Source organism: Cyclopterus lumpus, chromosome 11 (assembly GCF_009769545.1).
Source record: "Cyclopterus lumpus isolate fCycLum1 chromosome 11, fCycLum1.pri, whole genome shotgun sequence".
Taxonomy (NCBI): domain Eukaryota; kingdom Metazoa; phylum Chordata; class Actinopteri; order Perciformes; family Cyclopteridae; genus Cyclopterus; species Cyclopterus lumpus.
Window position 1 is genome coordinate 16,559,824 of NC_046976.1, and position 22,034 is coordinate 16,581,857.

A 22,034-nucleotide genomic window follows, 5' to 3' on the forward strand; every position below is an offset into this window, starting at 1 on the left:
ATTGATTGCATACCCAGGTGGATGGGAGCGTAGCAGTTACTGACACCGGAGGGTTTGTTAGCCTGTCAACGGTAGCAAATAAGATGCCTGTATTGTTATTGTTTATGGTTATGATGTCAGAGAAGAAGGACTGCCTCGCATTTCTAAGTTAAAAATTCTAATGGAAAAGTCTCTCTTTATAGATACCACAGTGAACCAGGAGATTAGCTTTCCGACACCCTCTTTTCTCTATTCTGACCAGCGTGACGTTTCTCCAAGGGGATCTTTTCTTACCCGAGACAACCTTCACTTTAGTGGGTGCAATGGCATCAATAACATATTTTACTTTAGAATTGAAGCCATCCACAAGCTCATTCACAGAGATGCAAGAGAAGGCTGGTGTGGAGGAGAACTTCTGAATAAATAGTTCACTGGTGTTTTCAGTGATGTAACGCTTTGTCACAACCTCGGTTTGGACATTTGTGTGCAGGGAGATTGCACTCTCAAAGAAAACACAGAAATGATCTGACAGTGCAACATCAGTCACAGCAACGTTGAATATGTTCAGACCTTTGGTGATGATTAGGTCTAGAGTGTGACCCTTGTTGTGGGTGGGACCTGTTACATGCTGAGTCAGATCATAGTTATCAAGGACATCACTTAGTTCTACAGACCCTCTGTCCTGGGCATGATCAACATGGATATTAATATGGCCAACAATGACAACACAATCAAAACCAATACAGATTATAAACAGCAGTTCAGTAAACTCATCAAAGAAGGTTGCACAGTATGGAGTTGGTCTGTAAATGTTGAGGAATAAAACTGTGGAATTCAGAGCCACATACTCAAAGGAAGTAAAATGAGCAAAAGACATCTGCCTCTTGCATTGAAGAGAATCATTAAATAAAATAGCAACTCCACCTCTCTTATGCGCTCTTGTTTCACTCGTGAAACTGAAGTTTGGAGGTGTTGATTCAATAAGAATTCTAACCAAGTTTGTTAAAAACAATGAAATCATTGATTCAAAATGTTTTTCCTGACAGACCTGACATTTAATAAAGCCAAGTTTAATGCGTTTAAAGCTCCATTTGCGCAATGTATTTGGACAGGCTGACGAGGAATGAGGAAATTATACATTTGCAGATTTACTCATATTTCCTTTTCTAAAAATCAGGACAGAAATTAAAAATAAATGTTGAGTTACGTCAAAAACGCAAGTTTAAAGAAGGTGGTGCACTGACCAAAGTTTATTTCACAAGCAAGGACATCAAATAGCATTTAACAGGAAATAGTGGAAGCACAGCAATAAGAGGCAGAGTCAGTACAGCAGTTTACCGGGGACAAATTCCACGTAACAAGCAAAACCACGCTCAGTCAAGAGCCGCATCACAAAACTCCCAGCTGGCCGACTAACCAGTTTCAACTATATCCCACCCTGGAGCTCTTGGGGAGAAGACACTTACATTCCTAAAGAAGCTTTTTGTTACAGCGTGCAAGAGATTTCTGGGTGTTATAGTTGTGGAATCCATCATTGTTTGTCCATGGCAGATTCATATCAGTGACATCCACATCATAAATACATAGCTCATTGAAAGTGTAATTGCATTCTCTAAACACCGTGGTTGTCTTTTCCCAGATCCTAATGAACTTCCCATCACATCGATCCTTGACTGACATTATCCAGTGATGTCAAAAAAAAAAAGGTGGTTATTTTTGGGCTTTGACCAGAGTTTTCAGGATCTAGCATTTACAGATTGCTAACACATGGCATGTTTAGAGGAACTTTTGAAACTGATCTTTTACACTCCAAAGGGCACCAAACCTAGAGCAATTAGACACATGCTGGGCTTTTACCAGTGCCCCACAACCAAGTCAAGACACAACACGTGATGTAACTTAACAACTTTTATTGAAAACATTCATCCCAGGACCACTGCTGCACCCCATCGATACCTTTAGAAACTAGATTTTATTGTCCGAGGTGTAGCCTGACCATCTTCCATTTGGCTTCTGAATGAACAATCTGGACCTTTGGCTTTTAAGCTGCAGAGGGAGCTTGGAGGTCACGTAGGCCTGCTGCTGCAAAGACGGACGTTGTGGGGCAATGTAGGCCTGCTGCAGCTGCAAGGACGGGTGCCGGGGTGCCGCGTAGGCGTGCTGCAAAGAGTGGTGCCGGGGGGCCACATTGGCCTGCTGCTGCAAGGACGGGTGCCGGGGTGCCGCGTAGGCATGCTGCAAGGACGGACGCTGGGGGCCCACATTGGCCTGCTGTTGCAAAGAGGGGCGCCGGGGGGCAACGTAGGCCTGCTGCAGCAAAGAGGGGCGCCGGGGGGCAACGTAGGCCTGCTGCAGCAAAGAGGGGCGCCGGGGGGCAACGTAGGCCTGCAGCAAAAACGGGTGCCGGGGGGCCACGTAGGCCTGCTGCTGCAGTTTGACGACACTCACTTCCTTTTGGTCGACAGGTATTTTCAGCCGTCTGATAGCAAAGCCACCAAAACTCTGAGGGATTTGGTGGATTGTGCTTGAGGCAAAGCCCTGACCAGAGGTCCCCACACTGCTGGTCCCAGAGGCAGGAAGGTTACGAGCATTCACAGGAACCACCTTGCTTGAGTACGGTTCCCAAGCCTCTGTCTGGCTGGGGTTATTTCTAGTTCTCTCATTATGGAGAGAAGAGAAACGGGAAGGTTTAGATACTGCAGAGCCACGAAGTGAAGACACTCTTCTAGCAGGGGCACTAGCTGAGGTTTTTGTCCGAACAGGGATTCTTCGTGGCTCAGCAGCACCTCCGCTAGAGGGGCGTGAAGACTTCATAGTAGAACCCATTAGCCCAGTGTAGGCTGGTGTTTCAGAATTAACTAAAGCCTTCTGTGCTGCTGTCTGATGAGAGTAGGGTTTGAAGGAGTAACTTTCTCTTGGACCCTGAAAAGATTCAGAACTGCTGGACCGATGGTTGCTCTTACTTACCCTGCTGGACTGGCCAAGTTCTCTTCTTGCTAATCGGAGTTTGATCGTACTTACTCAGTGACCTGCCACCAGCAATAGAAGCAGAAAGGCCAAATATGCGCTTTTTTGGCATCTTTTGTAAATGTTCCCAATTCAACTTAGTTGTTCGCCAGTTAGGTTTTGACTGCGCGCTGCTTTGCACCAACTTTACTGAATCATAGCCACTGTTAGCTGGCTGGAAAAGAGTTTGTGTGTAGCCACTATTGGGAAATCTCTGGCTAGAATCACTGCCAATAGGGTCTGTGTTGAGGCTACTGCTCTGGGCTGAGCCAGGAGAACCAGAGGCCTGTCTGAATTGATCCTGGGGATCGCTTTCATCAAATCCACTGCCCTGCTCTGTGAAGCCAACATACGTGTTGCTGTTTGGTCTCTGAGCTGCAAGAGAAACAAGAGTATAAATCTACAGCTAGTGACTGACACCAATAAATTACAGCAACATGTGTGTGTTGCTCACCTTGAGTCGCCCACAGACAACGCACATGCTCTGCTTGAACTAAGCAAATCAGCAAGATCCTGCATAGAAAACAAGACATCCAGTCAGAAATGGTACGCCAACTCAACAAACACTGAACAGAGGTGCAACAAAAAAAAAGAACTTACCCCAAATGAACTCCACAAGCCATTTCTGTATTCCAATGCAAGCAACCTGGTAACTGCAATCCAACTGCTCTGAACCTTCTCTGCATGAGTGTGAAGCAGAGGTAGAATTTATTGCAACCTGCATCCAATCACTGCTTAATGTGTCACCTGGTGCACCTGAGAGTCAACAAACCAATCATACCAGGAAGCTGCAGCGCCACAGCAGTCCACACTGAACACCTTTCAGGACTCAACAAGGCAACCTAATCAAGGTTATGAAGTAAAAATAGAATTTTTTTGGAAACAGTTTGTTTGTGTGTTCCACATTCCCAAAATTGCTCATTGCTCTTTCTTATAATGATTGTAGGGTGCTTTCAAAGGTGTTGCTCCAACCCTCCGCACAGTAATTCAGATACAATACCATTTAAAAATACAGTGTACCATACTTTATGATTCAAACTGTGATCGGCAACGGCCGTTGACAACTTTGCTCGCTCATATCTTACATGAGGTTCTGGATTTTGTTCTCCGATATTACACCCATGGTTGCATTTTCATTAAGTCTTTCATCAACATTCACCAATATCTTCCGAAGCTTGTTCTTAAATATCTTGTTGAGAAAGGTCCTAAGAAGAGTAATTGAGATTTGTGACGTGTTCTTAAAATGCAGAATTGTTCGTAACCCTTTTCTAAGAAAGAGGAATCCCAATGTCCAAGTAAAAAATTAGCAAAAGTAAATCCTGACAATCCTAAAAACACGGAATGAGACTGCAGGGCCATTTATTTGCAGACAAAAACTGAAAAGAAATATTGAGTTTAGTAAAAAAATGCCCAAACGTAAGTCTAAAGAAGGCGGTGCTTTGGACCAACATTTATTTTACAAGCAAGGACAACAACAAATAGAACGGTTTCACAGATTAATTTCAGGTAAACGTGATTGTGATGCCAGGCTTAAACTCTGTAGCTGTCACGCCGCCATTAGCGTCCTCCTCCATTGTATCAGGAGTGTACAGGACAGAAAATAGTGGTGGGAGAGTCAGTTCTGCAGTTCACCAGGGACTTTAAACGTGTTCCAAGTAACAGGCAAATTAGAAAAACTCGCTCAATCAAGAGTCCCATTACAACTCAGCTGGCCGACTAACAAGTTTCATCTATATCCTACCCTGGAGATCTTGGGGACAAGACACTCAAATTATCTTAGCATGTTCTCCAAGATCATCTTCCTGCAGGTCAGTTCACTTCACTGATGAGATCTCCAGGTGTGTCTCTTCCCACACATCTCAGTGGAGTGGGTGGAGCCTTCTGGCTGTAATGTTCCCTCCAATTACCCTGCCCCTTCTTACAATATTGTTTGGCAAGTGTGCAGCGGCAAGGAAGGACAGACCGACAGTTTCTCACTCACACGTGAAGCAGTCCGGCACAAACATTTTGTTACATCCTATACTACAAGCACAATATATTTATGGTTGTGTTTTGCATGTAATTGTTATAGTTGGTCCATGGCCTTGTCATGTCATCCGCATCATAAATACATAGCTCATTGAAAGTGTAATTACAGTCTCTAAAAATCATTGTCGTCTTTTCCTAATGAAGTTCCCATCACATCGATCCTTGACCATGATATTGTCCAATGATGTCAAGAAAAAGGTGTAGTCATTTTTGGGCTTTGACACCAGCCAGAGTCTTCAGAATCTAGCTGAACATTGAGACCTAACATGTACAGATTGCATGTCAAGACTGTTTAGAGGAGCCATTTTGAAACACATCTTTTATATGCTAGATGGCACCCAGCCTAAAGCAATATGCACACATGCTGATCTTTTACCAGTGCCCCACAACCAAGTAGTAAGTTATGACACAAGATGTAAATAAACCATTTTTATTAAAAACATTCATCCCAGGACAACTGCTGCAGGCAGCCCATTGATTCTTTAGTAACTACATGTTTTTAACCCAGCCTGACCATCATCCATTTGGCCTCTGGATGAACACGCTGGACCTTTGGCTTGGAAGATGCTGAGGAGAGCTGGGGGGCCGTGAAGGCCTGTTGCTGCAAAGACAGGCGCTGGGTGGCCACGTAGGCCTGCTGCGGCGTCTTGCCGACACTCACTTCCTTCTGTTGAGCAGGTTCTTTCAGCCGTCTGATAGCGTAGCCCCCAAAGCGCTGAGGGATTTGGTAGATTGTGCTTGAGGCAAAGCCCTGACCAGAGGTCCCCACACTGCTGGTCCTGGAGGCAGGAAGGTTACGAGCATTCACAGGAACCACCTTGCTTGAGTACCGTTCCCAAGCCTCAGTCTGGCTGGGGTTATTTCTAGTTCTCTCATTTTGGAGAGAGGAGAAACGGGAAGGTTTAGATGCTGCAGAGCCACGAAGTGAAGACACTCTTCTAGCAGGGGAACTAGCTGAGGTTTTTGTCCGAACAGGGATTCTTCGTGGTTCAGCAGCACCTCCGCTAGAGGGGCGTGAATACTTCATAGTAGAACCCATTAGCCCAGTGTTAACTAAAGCCTTCTGTGCTGCTGTCTGATGAGAGTAGGGTTTGAAGGAGTAACTTTCTCTTGGACCCTGAAAAGATTCAGAACTGCTGGACCGATGGTTGCTCTTACTTGGGGTACCCTGCTGGACCGGCAAAGTTCTCTTCTTGCTAATCGGAGTTTGATCGTACTTACTCAGTGAACTGCCACCAGCAATAGAAGCAGAAAGGCCAAATATGCGCTTTTTTGGCATGCTTTGTAAATGTTCCCAATTCAACTTAGTTGTTCGCCAGTTAGGTTTTGACTGCGCGCTGCTTTGCACCAACTTTACTGAATCATAGCCACTTTTAGCTGGCTGGGAAAGAGTTTGTGTGTAGCCACTATTGGGAAATCTCTGGCTAGAACCACTGCCAATAGGGTCTGTGTTGAGGCTACTGTTTTGGGCTGAGCCAAGAGAACCAGAGGCATGTCTGAGTTGATTCTGGGGATAGCTTCCACCAAATCCACTGCCCTGCGGCGTGAAGCCAACATATGTGTTGCCGTTTGGTCTCTGAGCTGCAAGAGAAACGAGTATAAATCTACAGATAGTGAATTAGACCAATAAATTACAGCAACATGTGTGTTGCTCACCTTGAGTCGCCCACAGACAACGCACATGCTCTGCTTGAACTAAGCAAATCAGCAAGATCCTGCATAGAAAACAAGACATCCAGTCAGAAATGGTACGCCAACTCAACAAACACTGAAAAGAGGTGCAACAAAAAAAAAGAACTTACCCCAAATGAACTCCACAAGCCATTTCTGTATTCCAATGCAAGCAACCTGGTAACTGCAATCCAACTGCCCTGAACCTTCTCTGTATGAGTGTGAAGCAGAGAGGTAGAATTTATTGCAACCTGCATCCAATCACTGCTTAATGTGTCACCTGGTGCACCTGAGAGTCAACAAACCAATCATACCAGGAAGCTGCAGCGCCACAGCAGTCCACACTGAACACCTTTCAGGACTCAACAAGGCAACCCAATCAAGGTTGTGAAGTAAAAAGAGACTTTCGTAAAAAAAAAAAAAGGTTTGGGTGTGTGTTTGTGCAATATTATCCTTGTGGCTCCTTCTTATGATTGTAGGGTGCTTTCATGCTCTGATATCACACCCATCAACGCTGATTTTTCATCAACATTGGGCCTCATTCACCAATATCTTCCTAAGCTTGTTTTTAATGATGTGCTTGAGAAAGGTCCTAAAAGCAGGATGAGACTGCAGGGCCATTTGCAGACAGAAAGGCAAGGCAAGGCAAGTTTATTTGCATAGCACATTTCAACAACAAGGCAATTCAAAGTGCTTCACATAAAACCATTAAAAGCATAAAAACATAATGCAAAACAAAAAACAAGATAACAAAACAATTAAGAACATTCATTAAAACATTTAAAACTGTCAAAAAGCAAGAAATATAATAAAGTTGCAATGCAGTTAAAGAAATAAAATGCAGTAAATGCAACAGCAAAAAGAAAAGTCTTCAATCTGGATTTAAAGGTGCTGAGGGTCTCTGAGGGTCTCAGCAGACCTGCAGCTTTCAGGGACCTTGTGGAGCAGAAGAACTGAGCGCTGCTTCTCCATGTTTAGTTCTGACTCTTGGAACAGAAAGTAGACCAGTCCCAGACGACCTGAGGGGTCGGCATGGTTCATAAGGTAGTAGCCGATCACAAATGTATTTAGGCCCTAAACCATTCAGTACTTTATAAACTAGCAGCAGGATTTTAAAGTCAATTCTTTGATGGACAGGAAGCCAGTGCAAAGACCTCAGAGCTGGAGTGATGTGATCCACCTTCCTGGTCTTAGTGAGCTGCAGTGTTCTGAATCAGCTGCAGCTTTCTGATTGACTTTTTACAAAGACCTGTGAACGCACCGCTACAGTCGTCAAGTCTACTAAAGATAAATGCATGGAGAAGTTTCTCCAAATCCTGTTGAGACATAAGTCCTCTAATCCTTGATATATTTTTCAGGTGATAGTAGGCTGATTTTGTAATTGTCTTGATATGGCGGATCAGGTTAAGGTCTGAATCCATAACTACACCTATATTTCTGCCTGGTTTGTGGTTTTTAACATCAGTGATTGAAGCTGAGTGCTGACTTTCGACCGTTTGTTCTTGGGACCAAAAACAATTACTTCTGTTTTATCTTTATTTAATTGAAGAAAATTCTGGCACATCCAGTTGTTGATTTCTTCAATGCATTTAGCCACCCTCTGTATGGGATTATAGTCCCCTGGTGATATAGTTATGTAGATTTATGTGTCGTCTGCATAATTATGATAACGCACGTTGTTTTTCATAATCTCAGTCAGTGTAACATGTAGATGTTGAACAGAAGAGGCCCCAGTATTGAATCTTGGGGAACACCACATCATCCTAGTCAGCTGTGATGTGTAATTAGCTACAGACACAAAGTATTGTCTGTCCTTCAAGTAGGATTCAAACAAGTGCTGCGCCAGAGAGTCCTACCCAGACTTTTAGTCTGTCTAGTAGTATGTCATGGTCGACCGTGTCGAATGCAGCACTGAGATCTAGTAATACTAAGACTGAAGTTCTTCCACTGTCTGTGTTAAGTGGATTTCGTTGAAAACCTTAACAAGAGCAGTTTCAGTACTGTGGTGCTGACGAAATCCGGACTGGAAGACATTAAAAGAGTTATTTTCGACCGAGAAGTTGTTCAGCTGTTGGTAAACAACTTTTTCCATTATTTTTCTTAACATTTGGAGGTTTGATATTGGCCTATAATTTTTCATTATTTCGGGGTCTAAACTAGCCTTTGTTTTACAATTTGTAAAAGATCAGTGGTCATGCAGTGTGAAATATTTTTGAAGAAGTGTGTTGGTAGAATATTCAAGCAGCAGGAGGATGTTTTCAGATGTTGTATAATGTCTTCTAGGCTTCTTTGGTTGATTGAATGAAATTGTGTAATGATATTTGAATGGATGTTATTTAAAGATGGGGACAACACATACCCTGTAGTTGGTGTGGAGGCACCGACTGCTTGTCTAATTTCTTTAATTTTGTGAGCAAAAAAGGAGGCAAATTGATTGCATACCCAGGTGGATGGGAGCGTAGCAGTTACTGACACCGGAGGGTTTGTTAGCCTGTCAACGGTAGCAAATAAGATGCCTGTATTGTTATTGTTTATGGTTATGATGTCAGAGAAGAAGGACTGCCTCGCATTTCTAAGTTAAAAATTCTAATGGAAAAGTCTCTCTTTATAGATACCACAGTGAACCAGGAGATTAGCTTTCCGACACCCTCTTTTCTCTATTCTGACCAGCGTGACGTTTCTCCAAGGGGATCTTTTCTTACCCGAGACAACCTTCACTTTAGTGGGTGCAATGGCATCAATAACATATTTTACTTTAGAATTGAAGCCATCCACAAGCTCATTCACAGAGATGCAAGAGAAGGCTGGTGTGGAGGAGAACTTCTGAATAAATAGTTCACTGGTGTTTTCAGTGATGTAACGCTTTGTCACAACCTCGGTTTGGACATTTGTGTGCAGGGAGATTGCACTCTCAAAGAAAACACAGAAATGATCTGACAGTGCAACATCAGTCACAGCAACGTTGAATATGTTCAGACCTTTGGTGATGATTAGGTCTAGAGTGTGACCCTTGTTGTGGGTGGGACCTGTTACATGCTGAGTCAGATCATAGTTATCAAGGACATCACTTAGTTCTACAGACCCTCTGTCCTGGGCATGATCAACATGGATATTAATATGGCCAACAATGACAACACAATCAAAACCAATACAGATTATAAACAGCAGTTCAGTAAACTCATCAAAGAAGGTTGCACAGTATGGAGTTGGTCTGTAAATGTTGAGGAATAAAACTGTGGAATTCAGAGCCACATACTCAAAGGAAGTAAAATGAGCAAAAGACATCTGCCTCTTGCATTGAAGAGAATCATTAAATAAAATAGCAACTCCACCTCTCTTATGCGCTCTTGTTTCACTCGTGAAACTGAAGTTTGGAGGTGTTGATTCAATAAGAATTCTAACCAAGTTTGTTAAAAACAATGAAATCATTGATTCAAAATGTTTTTCCTGACAGACCTGACATTTAATAAAGCCAAGTTTAATGCGTTTAAAGCTCCATTTGCGCAATGTATTTGGACAGGCTGACGAGGAATGAGGAAATTATACATTTGCAGATTTACTCATATTTCCTTTTCTAAAAATCAGGACAGAAATTAAAAATAAATGTTGAGTTACGTCAAAAACGCAAGTTTAAAGAAGGTGGTGCACTGACCAAAGTTTATTTCACAAGCAAGGACATCAAATAGCATTTAACAGGAAATAGTGGAAGCACAGCAATAAGAGGCAGAGTCAGTACAGCAGTTTACCGGGGACAAATTCCACGTAACAAGCAAAACCACGCTCAGTCAAGAGCCGCATCACAAAACTCCCAGCTGGCCGACTAACCAGTTTCAACTATATCCCACCCTGGAGCTCTTGGGGAGAAGACACTTACATTCCTAAAGAAGCTTTTTGTTACAGCGTGCAAGAGATTTCTGGGTGTTATAGTTGTGGAATCCATCATTGTTTGTCCATGGCAGATTCATATCAGTGACATCCACATCATAAATACATAGCTCATTGAAAGTGTAATTGCATTCTCTAAACACCGTGGTTGTCTTTTCCCAGATCCTAATGAACTTCCCATCACATCGATCCTTGACTGACATTATCCAGTGATGTCAAAAAAAAGGTGGTTATTTTTGGGCTTTGACCAGAGTTTTCAGGATCTAGCATTTACAGATTGCTAACACATGGCATGTTTAGAGGAACTTTTGAAACTGATCTTTTACACTCCAAAGGGCACCAAACCTAGAGCAATTAGACACATGCTGGGCTTTTACCAGTGCCCCACAACCAAGTCAAGACACAACACGTGATGTAACTTAACAACTTTTATTGAAAACATTCATCCCAGGACCACTGCTGCACCCCATCGATACCTTTAGAAACTAGATTTTATTGTCCGAGGTGTAGCCTGACCATCTTCCATTTGGCTTCTGAATGAACAATCTGGACCTTTGGCTTTTAAGCTGCAGAGGGAGCTTGGAGGTCACGTAGGCCTGCTGCTGCAAAGACGGACGTTGTGGGGCAATGTAGGCCTGCTGCAGCTGCAAGGACGGGTGCCGGGGTGCCGCGTAGGCGTGCTGCAAAGAGTGGTGCCGGGGGGCCACATTGGCCTGCTGCTGCAAGGACGGGTGCCGGGGTGCCGCGTAGGCATGCTGCAAGGACGGACGCTGGGGGCCCACATTGGCCTGCTGTTGCAAAGAGGGGCGCCGGGGGGCAACGTAGGCCTGCTGCAGCAAAGAGGGGCGCCGGGGGGCAACGTAGGCCTGCTGCAGCAAAGAGGGGCGCCGGGGGGCAACGTAGGCCTGCAGCAAAAACGGGTGCCGGGGGGCCACGTAGGCCTGCTGCTGCAGTTTGACGACACTCACTTCCTTTTGGTCGACAGGTATTTTCAGCCGTCTGATAGCAAAGCCACCAAAACTCTGAGGGATTTGGTGGATTGTGCTTGAGGCAAAGCCCTGACCAGAGGTCCCCACACTGCTGGTCCCAGAGGCAGGAAGGTTACGAGCATTCACAGGAACCACCTTGCTTGAGTACGGTTCCCAAGCCTCTGTCTGGCTGGGGTTATTTCTAGTTCTCTCATTATGGAGAGAAGAGAAACGGGAAGGTTTAGATACTGCAGAGCCACGAAGTGAAGACACTCTTCTAGCAGGGGCACTAGCTGAGGTTTTTGTCCGAACAGGGATTCTTCGTGGCTCAGCAGCACCTCCGCTAGAGGGGCGTGAAGACTTCATAGTAGAACCCATTAGCCCAGTGTAGGCTGGTGTTTCAGAATTAACTAAAGCCTTCTGTGCTGCTGTCTGATGAGAGTAGGGTTTGAAGGAGTAACTTTCTCTTGGACCCTGAAAAGATTCAGAACTGCTGGACCGATGGTTGCTCTTACTTGGGGTACCCTGCTGGACTGGCCAAGTTCTCTTCTTGCTAATCGGAGTTTGATCGTACTTACTCAGTGACCTGCCACCAGCAATAGAAGCAGAAAGGCCAAATATGCGCTTTTTTGGCATCTTTTGTAAATGTTCCCAATTCAACTTAGTTGTTCGCCAGTTAGGTTTTGACTGCGCGCTGCTTTGCACCAACTTTACTGAATCATAGCCACTGTTAGCTGGCTGGAAAAGAGTTTGTGTGTAGCCACTATTGGGAAATCTCTGGCTAGAATCACTGCCAATAGGGTCTGTGTTGAGGCTACTGCTCTGGGCTGAGCCAGGAGAACCAGAGGCCTGTCTGAATTGATCCTGGGGATCGCTTTCATCAAATCCACTGCCCTGCTCTGTGAAGCCAACATACGTGTTGCTGTTTGGTCTCTGAGCTGCAAGAGAAACAAGAGTATAAATCTACAGCTAGTGACTGACACCAATAAATTACAGCAACATGTGTGTGTTGCTCACCTTGAGTCGCCCACAGACAACGCACATGCTCTGCTTGAACTAAGCAAATCAGCAAGATCCTGCATAGAAAACAAGACATCCAGTCAGAAATGGTACGCCAACTCAACAAACACTGAACAGAGGTGCAACAAAAAAAAAGAACTTACCCCAAATGAACTCCACAAGCCATTTCTGTATTCCAATGCAAGCAACCTGGTAACTGCAATCCAACTGCTCTGAACCTTCTCTGCATGAGTGTGAAGCAGAGGTAGAATTTATTGCAACCTGCATCCAATCACTGCTTAATGTGTCACCTAGTGCACCTGAGAGTCAACAAACCAATCATACCAGGAAGCTGCAGCGCCACAGCAGTCCACACTGAACACCTTTCAGGACTCAACAAGGCAACCTAATCAAGGTTATGAAGTAAAAATAGAATTTTTTTGGAAACAGTTTGTTTGTGTGTTCCACATTCCCAAAATTGCTCATTGCTCTTTCTTATAATGATTGTAGGGTGCTTTCAAAGGTGTTGCTCCAACCCTCCGCACAGTAATTCAGATACAATACCATTTAAAAATACAGTGTACCATACTTTATGATTCAAACTGTGATCGGCAACGGCCGTTGACAACTTTGCTCGCTCATATCTTACATGAGGTTCTGGATTTTGTTCTCCGATATTACACCCATGGTTGCATTTTCATTAAGTCTTTCATCAACATTCACCAATATCTTCCGAAGCTTGTTCTTAAATATCTTGTTGAGAAAGGTCCTAAGAAGAGTAATTGAGATTTGTGACGTGTTCTTAAAATGCAGAATTGTTCGTAACCCTTTTCTAAGAAAGAGGAATCCCAATGTCCAAGTAAAAAATTAGCAAAAGTAAATCCTGACAATCCTAAAAACACGGAATGAGACTGCAGGGCCATTTATTTGCAGACAAAAACTGAAAAGAAATATTGAGTTTAGTAAAAAAATGCCCAAACGTAAGTCTAAAGAAGGCGGTGCTTTGGACCAACATTTATTTTACAAGCAAGGACAACAACAAATAGAACGGTTTCACAGATTAATTTCAGGTAAACGTGATTGTGATGCCAGGCTTAAACTCTGTAGCTGTCACGCCGCCATTAGCGTCCTCCTCCATTGTATCAGGAGTGTACAGGACAGAAAATAGTGGTGGGAGAGTCAGTTCTGCAGTTCACCAGGGACTTTAAACGTGTTCCAAGTAACAGGCAAATTAGAAAAACTCGCTCAATCAAGAGTCCCATTACAACTCAGCTGGCCGACTAACAAGTTTCATCTATATCCTACCCTGGAGATCTTGGGGACAAGACACTCAAATTATCTTAGCATGTTCTCCAAGATCATCTTCCTGCAGGTCAGTTCACTTCACTGATGAGATCTCCAGGTGTGTCTCTTCCCACACATCTCAGTGGAGTGGGTGGAGCCTTCTGGCTGTAATGTTCCCTCCAATAACCCTGCCCCTTCTTACAATATTGTTTGGCAAGTGTGCAGCGGCAAGGAAGGACAGACCGACAGTTTCTCACTCACACGTGAAGCAGTCCGGCACAAACATTTTGTTACATCCTATACTACAAGCACAATATATTTATGGTTGTGTTTTGCATGTAATTGTTATAGTTGGTCCATGGCCTTGTCATGTCATCCGCATCATAAATACATAGCTCATTGAAAGTGTAATTAGTCTCTAAAAACCATTGTCTTTTCCTAATGAAGTTCCCATCACATCGATCCTTGACCATGATATTGTCCAATGATGTCAAGAAAAAGGTGTGGTCATTTTTGGGCTTTGACACCAGCCAGAGTCTTCAGAATCTAGCTGAACATTGAGACCTAACATGTACAGATTGCATGTCAAGACTGTTTAGAGAAGCCATTTTGAAACACATCTTTTATATGCTAGATGGCACCCAGCCTAAAGCAATATGCACACATGCTGATCTTTTACCAGTGCCCCACAACCAAGTAGTAAGTTATGACACAAGATGTAAATAAACCATTTTTATTAAAAACATTCATCCCAGGACAACTGCTGCAGGCAGCCCATTGATACTTTAGTAACTACATGTTTTTAACCCAGCCTGACCATCATCCATTTGGCCTCTGGATGAACACGCTGGACCTTTGGCTTGGAAGATGCTGAGGAGAGCTGGGGGGCCGTGAAGGCCTGTTGCTGCAAAGACAGGCGCTGGGTGGCCACGTAGGCCTGCTGCGGCGTCTTGCCGACACTCACTTCCTTCTGGTCAGCAGGTTCTTTCAGCCGTCTGATAGCGTAGCCCCCAAAGCGCTGAGGGATTTGGTAGATTGTGCTTGAGGCAAAGCCCTGACCAGAGGTCCCCACACTGCTGGTCCTGGAGGCAGGAAGGTTACGAGCATTCACAGGAACCACCTTGCTTGAGTACCGTTCCCAAGCCTCAGTCTGGCTGGGGTTATTTCTAGTTCTCTCATTTTGGAGAGAGGAGAAACGGGAAGGTTTAGATGCTGCAGAGCCACGAAGTGAAGACACTCTTCTAGCAGGGGCACTAGCTGAGGTTTTTGTCCGAACAGGGATTCTTCGTGGTTCAGCAGCACCTCCGCTAGAGGGGCGTGAATACTTCATAGTAGAACCCATTAGCCCAGTGTTAACTAAAGCCTTCTGTGCTGCTGTCTGATGAGAGTAGGGTTTGAAGGAGTAACTTTCTCTTGGACCCTGAAAAGATTCAGAACTGCTGAACCGATGGTTGCTCTTACTTGGGGTACCCTGCTGGACCGGCCAAGTTCTCTTCTTGCTAATCGGAGATTGATCGTACTTACTCAGTGAACTGCCACCAGCAATAGAAGCAGAAAGGCCAAATATGCGCTTTTTTGGCATCTTTTGTAAATGTTCCTGATTCAACTTAGTTGTTCGCCAGTTAGGTTTTGACTGCGCGCTGCTTTGCACCAACTTTACTGAATCATAGCCACTTTTAGCTGGCTGGGAAAGAGTTTGTGTGTAGCCACTATTGGGAAATCTCTGGCTAGAACCACTGCCAACAGTGTCTGTGTTGAGGCTACTGCTCTGGGCTGAACCAAGAGAACCAGAGGCATGTCTGAGTTTATTCTGGGGATAGCTTCCACCAAATCCGCTGCCCTGCTGCGTGAAGCCAACATATGTGTTGCTGTTTGGTCTCTGAGCTGCAAGAGAAACGAGTATAAATCTACAGCTAGTGAATCACACCAATAAATTACAGCAACATGTGTGTGTTGCTCACCTTGAGTCGCCCACAGACAACGCACATGCTCTGCTTGAACTAAGCAAATCAGCAAGATCCTGAACAGAAAACAAGACATTCAGTCAGAAATGGTACGCCAACTTAACAAACACTGAGAGTAACTGCAAAGACTTACCCAAAATGAACTCCACAAGACATCTCTATGTTCAAAGCAACAGCAACCCAACTGCCCAGAAGCTGCTTGCTCTGTGTGTAAAGCAGATAGCATTTATTGCAACCTGCATTCAATTGCTCCCTAATTAACAGGTGCCTGCTGTTATGATCTTGGGGTGACTTTCAGAAAAGAGTGCTGTTTATTATCATATTGCTTTCCACCTCTGTGCTTTTAAATCATGTGTTCAAATAGAAAGAACTTTAGGGTAAAAGCTTTAGTTTGCTAGAAAGATCTTTTTCACACATTCTTGCCCACTTGGGTACGCTGAGATTTCTCCTGTCTGCTTCACGCCTGACCTTGAGAAAGATCATATTAGGCTTGACGGCCTTGTTAACATTATTAATGATCACTCCTGTACCCTCTGACGCCGAATAGACCCAGGCGGCCCACTGCAGTAATGATGCAGTCGACCCTAACTGTGACAAACAACACATCAAGATCAGCGTGCTTCCACCTTCTGTTTGCAGAATATAAATCAAATACTGTAAAACCAACACCACAAGCTCCACGTCATACATTCTCATTTCATTTGAATGACGTTGAAACAACCGTGAGGAATGATACGCAAAATGCACAATGTCGCATGCGGGTGTGATATCATCAGCTTCCTGCGTTCATTTGACTGATCTGGGACCGTGTGGGATGCTCCACATGAAAATGACCCCTTACACCGTCAGTGTCGGTGACACACGTGCGCACACGCGCACACAATGAGACACACTGCCTGGTCGCCTGGCAGGTGTGACTGTTCTTCCGACACTGTGCTCGGTCAATAATGTTCATTAGTGACACTGCCCCGCTGCCAGAAGAAGAATGATGCAAGTGCACGATAAAAGAATCAGTCACTCTGTCCTCCTTTCCCAAGAACTGTATGGGCCTTCATCAGGTACCCTTCTTGAACCCAGCAATATTAAAAATGTACAACCTTGTGTTTCATCTTTCAGGCACTTGAGTGTTCAACATTCATACCGGCGTGCGAACCCCATGCAGCCAAAGCAAATTTCCTCCTCTCTCCTCCGTAGGAAGGAGTGACACCTCGCATGCGATGACCAGATGAGCGCGGTGGCTTAGATCAAAGACACAATTTCCTGTCAGGGGAAATAGCGCAGAGGATTGTTTTTCAGGGACAGTTTCCTCCCTCCCTTCTGAATTTTTTTTCCATTATGCTTATCAACATTCATATGAGCGAGACGTGAAAGCAAGTGAAAGTCCTCCATTGGAATCAGCAAAAACATTCCTGACAACACGGGCATAAAAATAAAGAAAAACGTACACTAAACATAAATCAGAAGACAAATGAGATCTATTCATCAAAGGAGGCAACTCTTTTCTCTTTGCGTATGATGTCTCTTATTTTAATTCAAAATCTGCCGGCTTCATGTCTCACAAGTGCACATTTCTGCCACAATGTTGTTCTCCACGTAACAGATTGTTTCTCTGATAAAGGACATTGGATCTGCATTGACCCCTGACCCCTGACCCCTGCCCCGTCGACAAGTAGAAGACACGCTCATATAGAGGAGCCTCTCTCCGGTGAAGGTTTCACTCAACTTATGAGCTTCCCGCACGGTAAGATGTATTTTTAGCCACAAAAGGGGGTGTGATGGAGGAGAGGGCAAACACAGCATCGCCATCTAATGCATGTGCAGAGCTGTGCAGGACGCGGGGACATTCATGATATAGGGCCAGTAGCACAGCTGGAGACCGCGTCTACACTAAGCCCCTTGAATCCGGAAACACATGTTTTTCTCTTTATTTTGGCTCTCCGCCCACACAAAGCCTATCATTCCTTTCCTGTGGTGTCATTTAAAAAGCAGCAATATATCTGTGATAAGAATGTTCAAACTCAATGTTTACCTCCTGGATCTTTGGGAGCAAAATGGAACTTGCACTGGTGTATGCAGCTACACTTTTGGTCTCGTTCATGTTCTTCTATATTATTTAGCACAATTAGTATTATTTATTCTGTACATTTTAATTCATAGATCCTTTTTTTTAGAATTAATATAATGTATACTGTTATTTATACATTTTCTATTGTAGTATACATACTGCATGTTGACATATTTCTTATTTCCATTTTTCTATATTTATTGTTGTTATATATTGTACTACATTGCACTTATTTTTACATAAATAATGTTATTTTTATTTTCTCTATCTTTATATATATTGTCAATCTAAAATGAAACAACAGTAACATAACCACATTTCTTCACAGGGATCAATAAAGTATTTCTGATTCTGATTCCCTCAGTGGGGCCCATTCATTTCTACTGGATGTACAATTTTGAAAACTGGTCACAACTATATAGAGTAATTTCCTAAAACATTGAAATTATTCAATATACTATAGTATTTTTCCCATGCAGGTTAATACACATTTGGTTCTCTAGTTAGTATTTGGGACAGTAGGCTGTATGTTGTATTGAGTCAGAATATATGTGTGTGTGTGTGTGTGTGTGTGTGTGTGTGTGTGTGTGCGTGTTCATAGTGATGAAGGAACATGTCACCCAGTGCAACAGAATTGTTCATCGATTAGTTTTTGGACAACAATGAAGCTCGTTGGCACAGAGGAAGAAGATGTCTTGCCAGTGTAATTATTTTAGTTGGTTTTTTTGGGGGGGGGAGTTGTTGACAGTAAGAAATCTCACATACCTGGAGCTCCACAAAGCTGCATTCACAGATGTGTCCATCCCCCCTAGTTAGTGGCAGTGAAAAGAAAGTGTGAAAAGAACATTGACATATTCTCACCTTTTCAATTAATTGATATGGCAAACTTGTTCACAGTGAGTTGCCCATTGACACATCCAGCAGAGCGACAGAATAAATGTGTACTCGTGTTTCAGATGACCTGGGCCTCTTTACAGAACCGTCATAACCTATTTCCCAAGTGAGGAATTCTAAGCTAGGATGCCATAGACCCAAATAACTCCCAAATTGCAACATAAATAGTACAATTTCACTCATTTACCAACTTGCTAGTTAGCCAGCCAGCTAAACGGGTCACAGGCTTGACGCGGGGGGGGGCAGTAAAGCTGCAGGTCGTAAAAAAAACAGTTCCCTCATTATTAGGAGGCTATATGGGTTTCATAAATACTTTGAATGAAAACTATTTATTTAACATAGCACACATTTAAATACTGGTTTCCCAGGCTGGCATGTCATCTTTTTGTCGTCAAGGGCCCACATTTAATCGACAGTGAGACATTTATATTTATTTTTATCGCAAAATACATGGAATTTTATAACCCTATAAGGGGGTGTCCTTTTCCAAAGGGACCGGCGTCATCACTTCAAAGTCCTTAATATAGCAAAATGCTGAGAAATTAGAAAAAGACTGTCAGCAGATGGTGTCTCCAATCTACCCTTTGGCCCCTGAACCGTTCTCCTCCTTCTGACCAATCCGGTGCTTCAGATCCCTGTTGGGTGTGCTGGGCCTCCTCCCGCTCCGGCATCTGGTCCAGCATTTGAAATAATGAAGGTAATAATAATGAGCTTAAGTCTCCGCCCCCCCCAGGGAGGCGAGAGGTCAAACTACCTATGGAGAGTTCACACCCAACACATTCCACGAGCAGCTCGAGGATCCATCTTCAGGGAGGCTGTTCTCTTTGCACCAGTTTATAACTAACATTGCTCTGAAGCTAAAGTTGAAGGACATTATCAAGTCTTTTGATGTAGTTTTGGTTATCATTTAAAGCAAAAGCCAACTGTGAAGCCAGATGATTCTAAACCACTTTGTCTGGAGGTGAAACTGAAAGTGACTCCACCATATATAAGTGATAATGTCTCAATGCACAGCTCTAACAATTGCATTTTGCAAGGCTAGTAGCTTGCTTAAAAATCTGATCTTCAGGCTGCTCATAACAGTTTTGACTTCTTTTTAATTGACGTTGCTGCTCCCAACTCTCGACAATACATTTGTTGAGTACAATGTTGTAATTGTTGATAAGAATGATGGCCAATAATAGTAAAATAAGTTGTCATACAACCAGAAATGTCCTTTAAGTCTGCTATTTTTAAAGCTACATTATTATTAGTAGTAATATGTTCTTTTTGTCCCACTTGAAAGCATAATAAGCCGATAATTAAAGCACTTTATAGCTTATAACTATTGCCTGTTAACCAGTGGACAAGCCTTAAGTTGGACAATTTGGCCATTGCAATCTTGTATCTTGGTCATCTAGGTTTTTTACAACCAAAAGAGTAAAGAGAAGGTGGAGCTAATTACAACCAAACAGTGAATAAGGCATTTTAAGGCATTTAATTGACCTTCGTGAACTGAAAACACACCGTAAAAGTGTTATTGTTGTAAGACGAAAACAACTCCCACACCGTGTTCGCGACCTGTCAATCAAGGTAGCCACGCCCTAAAGTATACCTTGCTTTATTGTATATTTTACTCTAAATGGGACCATAATTGAACATAATGCGGTTTTGAAGAATTGAAAATAGCAATTGAGAACATAAATGTATGTTTACAATGTTTAATGAGGTAATAAATTAAGAGAGAAGTATTGTCATTTTATCATAGAATATACAATCTGAGTTGCAAACTCTTGCTAACCCCTCCTGCTGGCCATTAGAAAGAATGCAAGTCTAAGGCACTCCCACATTGGTTTCAATTAAAGTCTGTAGCTGACCGCCGGCCGTTTGTTGCTGGGCAGTTTACAGCGAGTTCATTAGAAACTTGTTCGCTGCGATTTGAAACAGATGAACCAAAACTAAATTTGCATACTTAGAAAACCAAACCAATAAGCCCAAATGTGTTCAAATGCTCCGTATGACTGAGGAGAACTGCAGAGTTGCTTGATATTGTTCATCACATTTTTCACATTCAATACCTTCGATATATATATATATACACACACAGCAGCTATAAAAAATCTCATTAAGTGTCTGCTACTGTAACTAGACTAAAAAGTGGAACAAAACAATTATTCAGCAATAAGTTAAGTCATTGTATATGAACTATTGAAGGGGGACTCCCAAATGTCTTCAAATGACTTCTATATTTAGAAGAACTTTATTAATCCCTCATTTGGGGAAATTCCATGTTTACACTCTGTTGTTGTTATTCACTACACACACATATGAGGCCAGAAATACGCACACACACACACACACACAACGTGTCTGCTCGGCTCGCTGCTAAAAGCCAATCCAACTCATTGATGCACGGAAAAGATGGCGAGGCAGTGCAGGAGTGGTGAATATATTGTCCTTCTTTAAAACAGGTCAAGGCCATTTGTAATCAACCAGCGACATTGGCTGTATTCCTTTTCTCCGAGAGGACAGGAAGAGGGACTCTTTAATGAATCATAGAGGGGCTTATTCCTCTGGCGTGACAAATCAATGGAAGGGCTTGATTACGTCGCACCGGGAACAATTCATCTTCATACTTTGCTGCTTTTCCCTTGAGGATCTATTTTTTTTTTACGAGAACGTGAAACAGAACATTCTCACCTTTTCTTTCAACATCAGCACGTTGAGTAAAACCTCGGCTTCGAGGCAGGATGGGTCACACAGGGAAGAAATGTCTCACTAATTGAAAACTCCCGAGCCTCCTTCTCCTCTAAACAACCACAAAACAAAACTTCTGACAAGCCACATGGACCGAGAGACTGATTCTTGGACAGCGGAGAACCACAACAAGGCTTCAGGACCCTCTCTGCTCCGAGGCCCAGAGGAGGGGGGAAGTCGCGGCCTGGCAGCGCCGTTGCTGCGTTTACAGTTGTAGTCGACACATGAGATCAATGGAGAAACCGGCCCGGAGACTTCAGAGAGAAGCTGCATTGTTGCGGCGGAGAGTTTTACTTGAGCCTTTCATTCATACGTGACGGGACTTTGTTGAGAGCATTTGTTTCTCATTTTCCGCGGTCTGGGGATCCATTGTGGTTAAGCACCGAGAGGATTTTGTTTAAATTACAAGAGCGTAAAGAATCCCATTCTGACATGTGAACACATACAAGTTGTTCAAACTCTGCGGTGAACATACCCCAAGTGGGACTGATAGATTATACGATTAAAGGCAAATCAGAGCCCTTTGCATTACGAGTTATACTAAAGACAACGTTT

The 22,034-nt window shown here is 43.4% G+C and overlaps 3 protein-coding genes and 1 long non-coding RNA gene across 4 annotated transcripts; all 4 read right to left on the bottom strand.

Moving 5' to 3' along the window:
* Positions 1 to 2,964: 2,964 nt before the first annotated feature.
* On the bottom strand, positions 2,965 to 3,680 carry LOC117739286. Its single transcript, XR_004610154.1, has 3 exons — positions 3,586 to 3,680; positions 3,440 to 3,498; positions 2,965 to 3,360 (listed from the first exon to the last, which is right to left on the bottom strand). It is a non-coding gene; the product is annotated as an uncharacterized LOC117739286 (long non-coding RNA).
* A 1,749-nt stretch (positions 3,681 to 5,429) lies between these two features.
* Positions 5,430 to 6,884, bottom strand: LOC117739274. The gene is made up of 3 exons (XM_034545585.1): positions 6,816 to 6,884; positions 6,670 to 6,728; positions 5,430 to 6,594 (listed from the first exon to the last, which is right to left on the bottom strand). Exons 1-3 carry the CDS (start codon positions 6,836 to 6,838, stop codon positions 5,513 to 5,515), a joined length of 1,164 nt encoding a protein of 387 aa, XP_034401476.1. The 5' UTR covers positions 6,839 to 6,884; the 3' UTR covers positions 5,430 to 5,512.
* A 4,170-nt stretch (positions 6,885 to 11,054) lies between these two features.
* LOC117739191 lies at positions 11,055 to 12,789 on the bottom strand. Its single transcript, XM_034545488.1, has 3 exons — positions 12,701 to 12,789; positions 12,555 to 12,613; positions 11,055 to 12,475 (listed from the first exon to the last, which is right to left on the bottom strand). The coding sequence occupies exons 1-3, from the start codon at positions 12,784 to 12,786 to the stop codon at positions 11,055 to 11,057; spliced, it is 1,566 nt and encodes a 521-aa protein (XP_034401379.1). The 5' UTR covers positions 12,787 to 12,789.
* Positions 12,790 to 14,622: 1,833 nt separating this feature from the next.
* Positions 14,623 to 15,978, bottom strand: LOC117739192. The gene is made up of 3 exons (XM_034545489.1): positions 15,918 to 15,978; positions 15,782 to 15,840; positions 14,623 to 15,704 (listed from the first exon to the last, which is right to left on the bottom strand). Exons 1-3 carry the CDS (start codon positions 15,938 to 15,940, stop codon positions 14,623 to 14,625), a joined length of 1,164 nt encoding a protein of 387 aa, XP_034401380.1. The 5' UTR covers positions 15,941 to 15,978.
* Positions 15,979 to 22,034: the final 6,056 nt, after the last annotated feature.

Bases quoted from the DNA above. Each gene is read 5' to 3' on its own strand.
- LOC117739274 (XM_034545585.1), bottom strand. From the start codon at position 6,838: ATGGCTTGTGGAGTTCATTTGGG. The intron at 6,729-6,815 runs GTAAGTTCTTTT...TTTTCTATGCAG, and splicing joins GCTTGTGGAGTTCATTTGGG to GATCTTGCTGATTTGCTTAG. The intron at 6,595-6,669 runs GTGAGCAACACA...TTTCTCTTGCAG, and splicing joins TTGTCTGTGGGCGACTCAAG to CTCAGAGACCAAACGGCAAC.
- LOC117739191 (XM_034545488.1), bottom strand. From the start codon at position 12,786: ATGCAGAGAAGGTTCAGAGCAGTTGGATTGCAGTTACCAGGTTGCTTG. The intron at 12,614-12,700 runs GTAAGTTCTTTT...TTTTCTATGCAG, and splicing joins GCTTGTGGAGTTCATTTGGG to GATCTTGCTGATTTGCTTAG. The intron at 12,476-12,554 runs GTGAGCAACACA...TTTCTCTTGCAG, and splicing joins TTGTCTGTGGGCGACTCAAG to CTCAGAGACCAAACAGCAAC.
- LOC117739192 (XM_034545489.1), bottom strand. From the start codon at position 15,940: ATGTCTTGTGGAGTTCATTTTGG. The intron at 15,841-15,917 runs GTAAGTCTTTGC...TTTTCTGTTCAG, and splicing joins TCTTGTGGAGTTCATTTTGG to GATCTTGCTGATTTGCTTAG. The intron at 15,705-15,781 runs GTGAGCAACACA...TTTCTCTTGCAG, and splicing joins TTGTCTGTGGGCGACTCAAG to CTCAGAGACCAAACAGCAAC.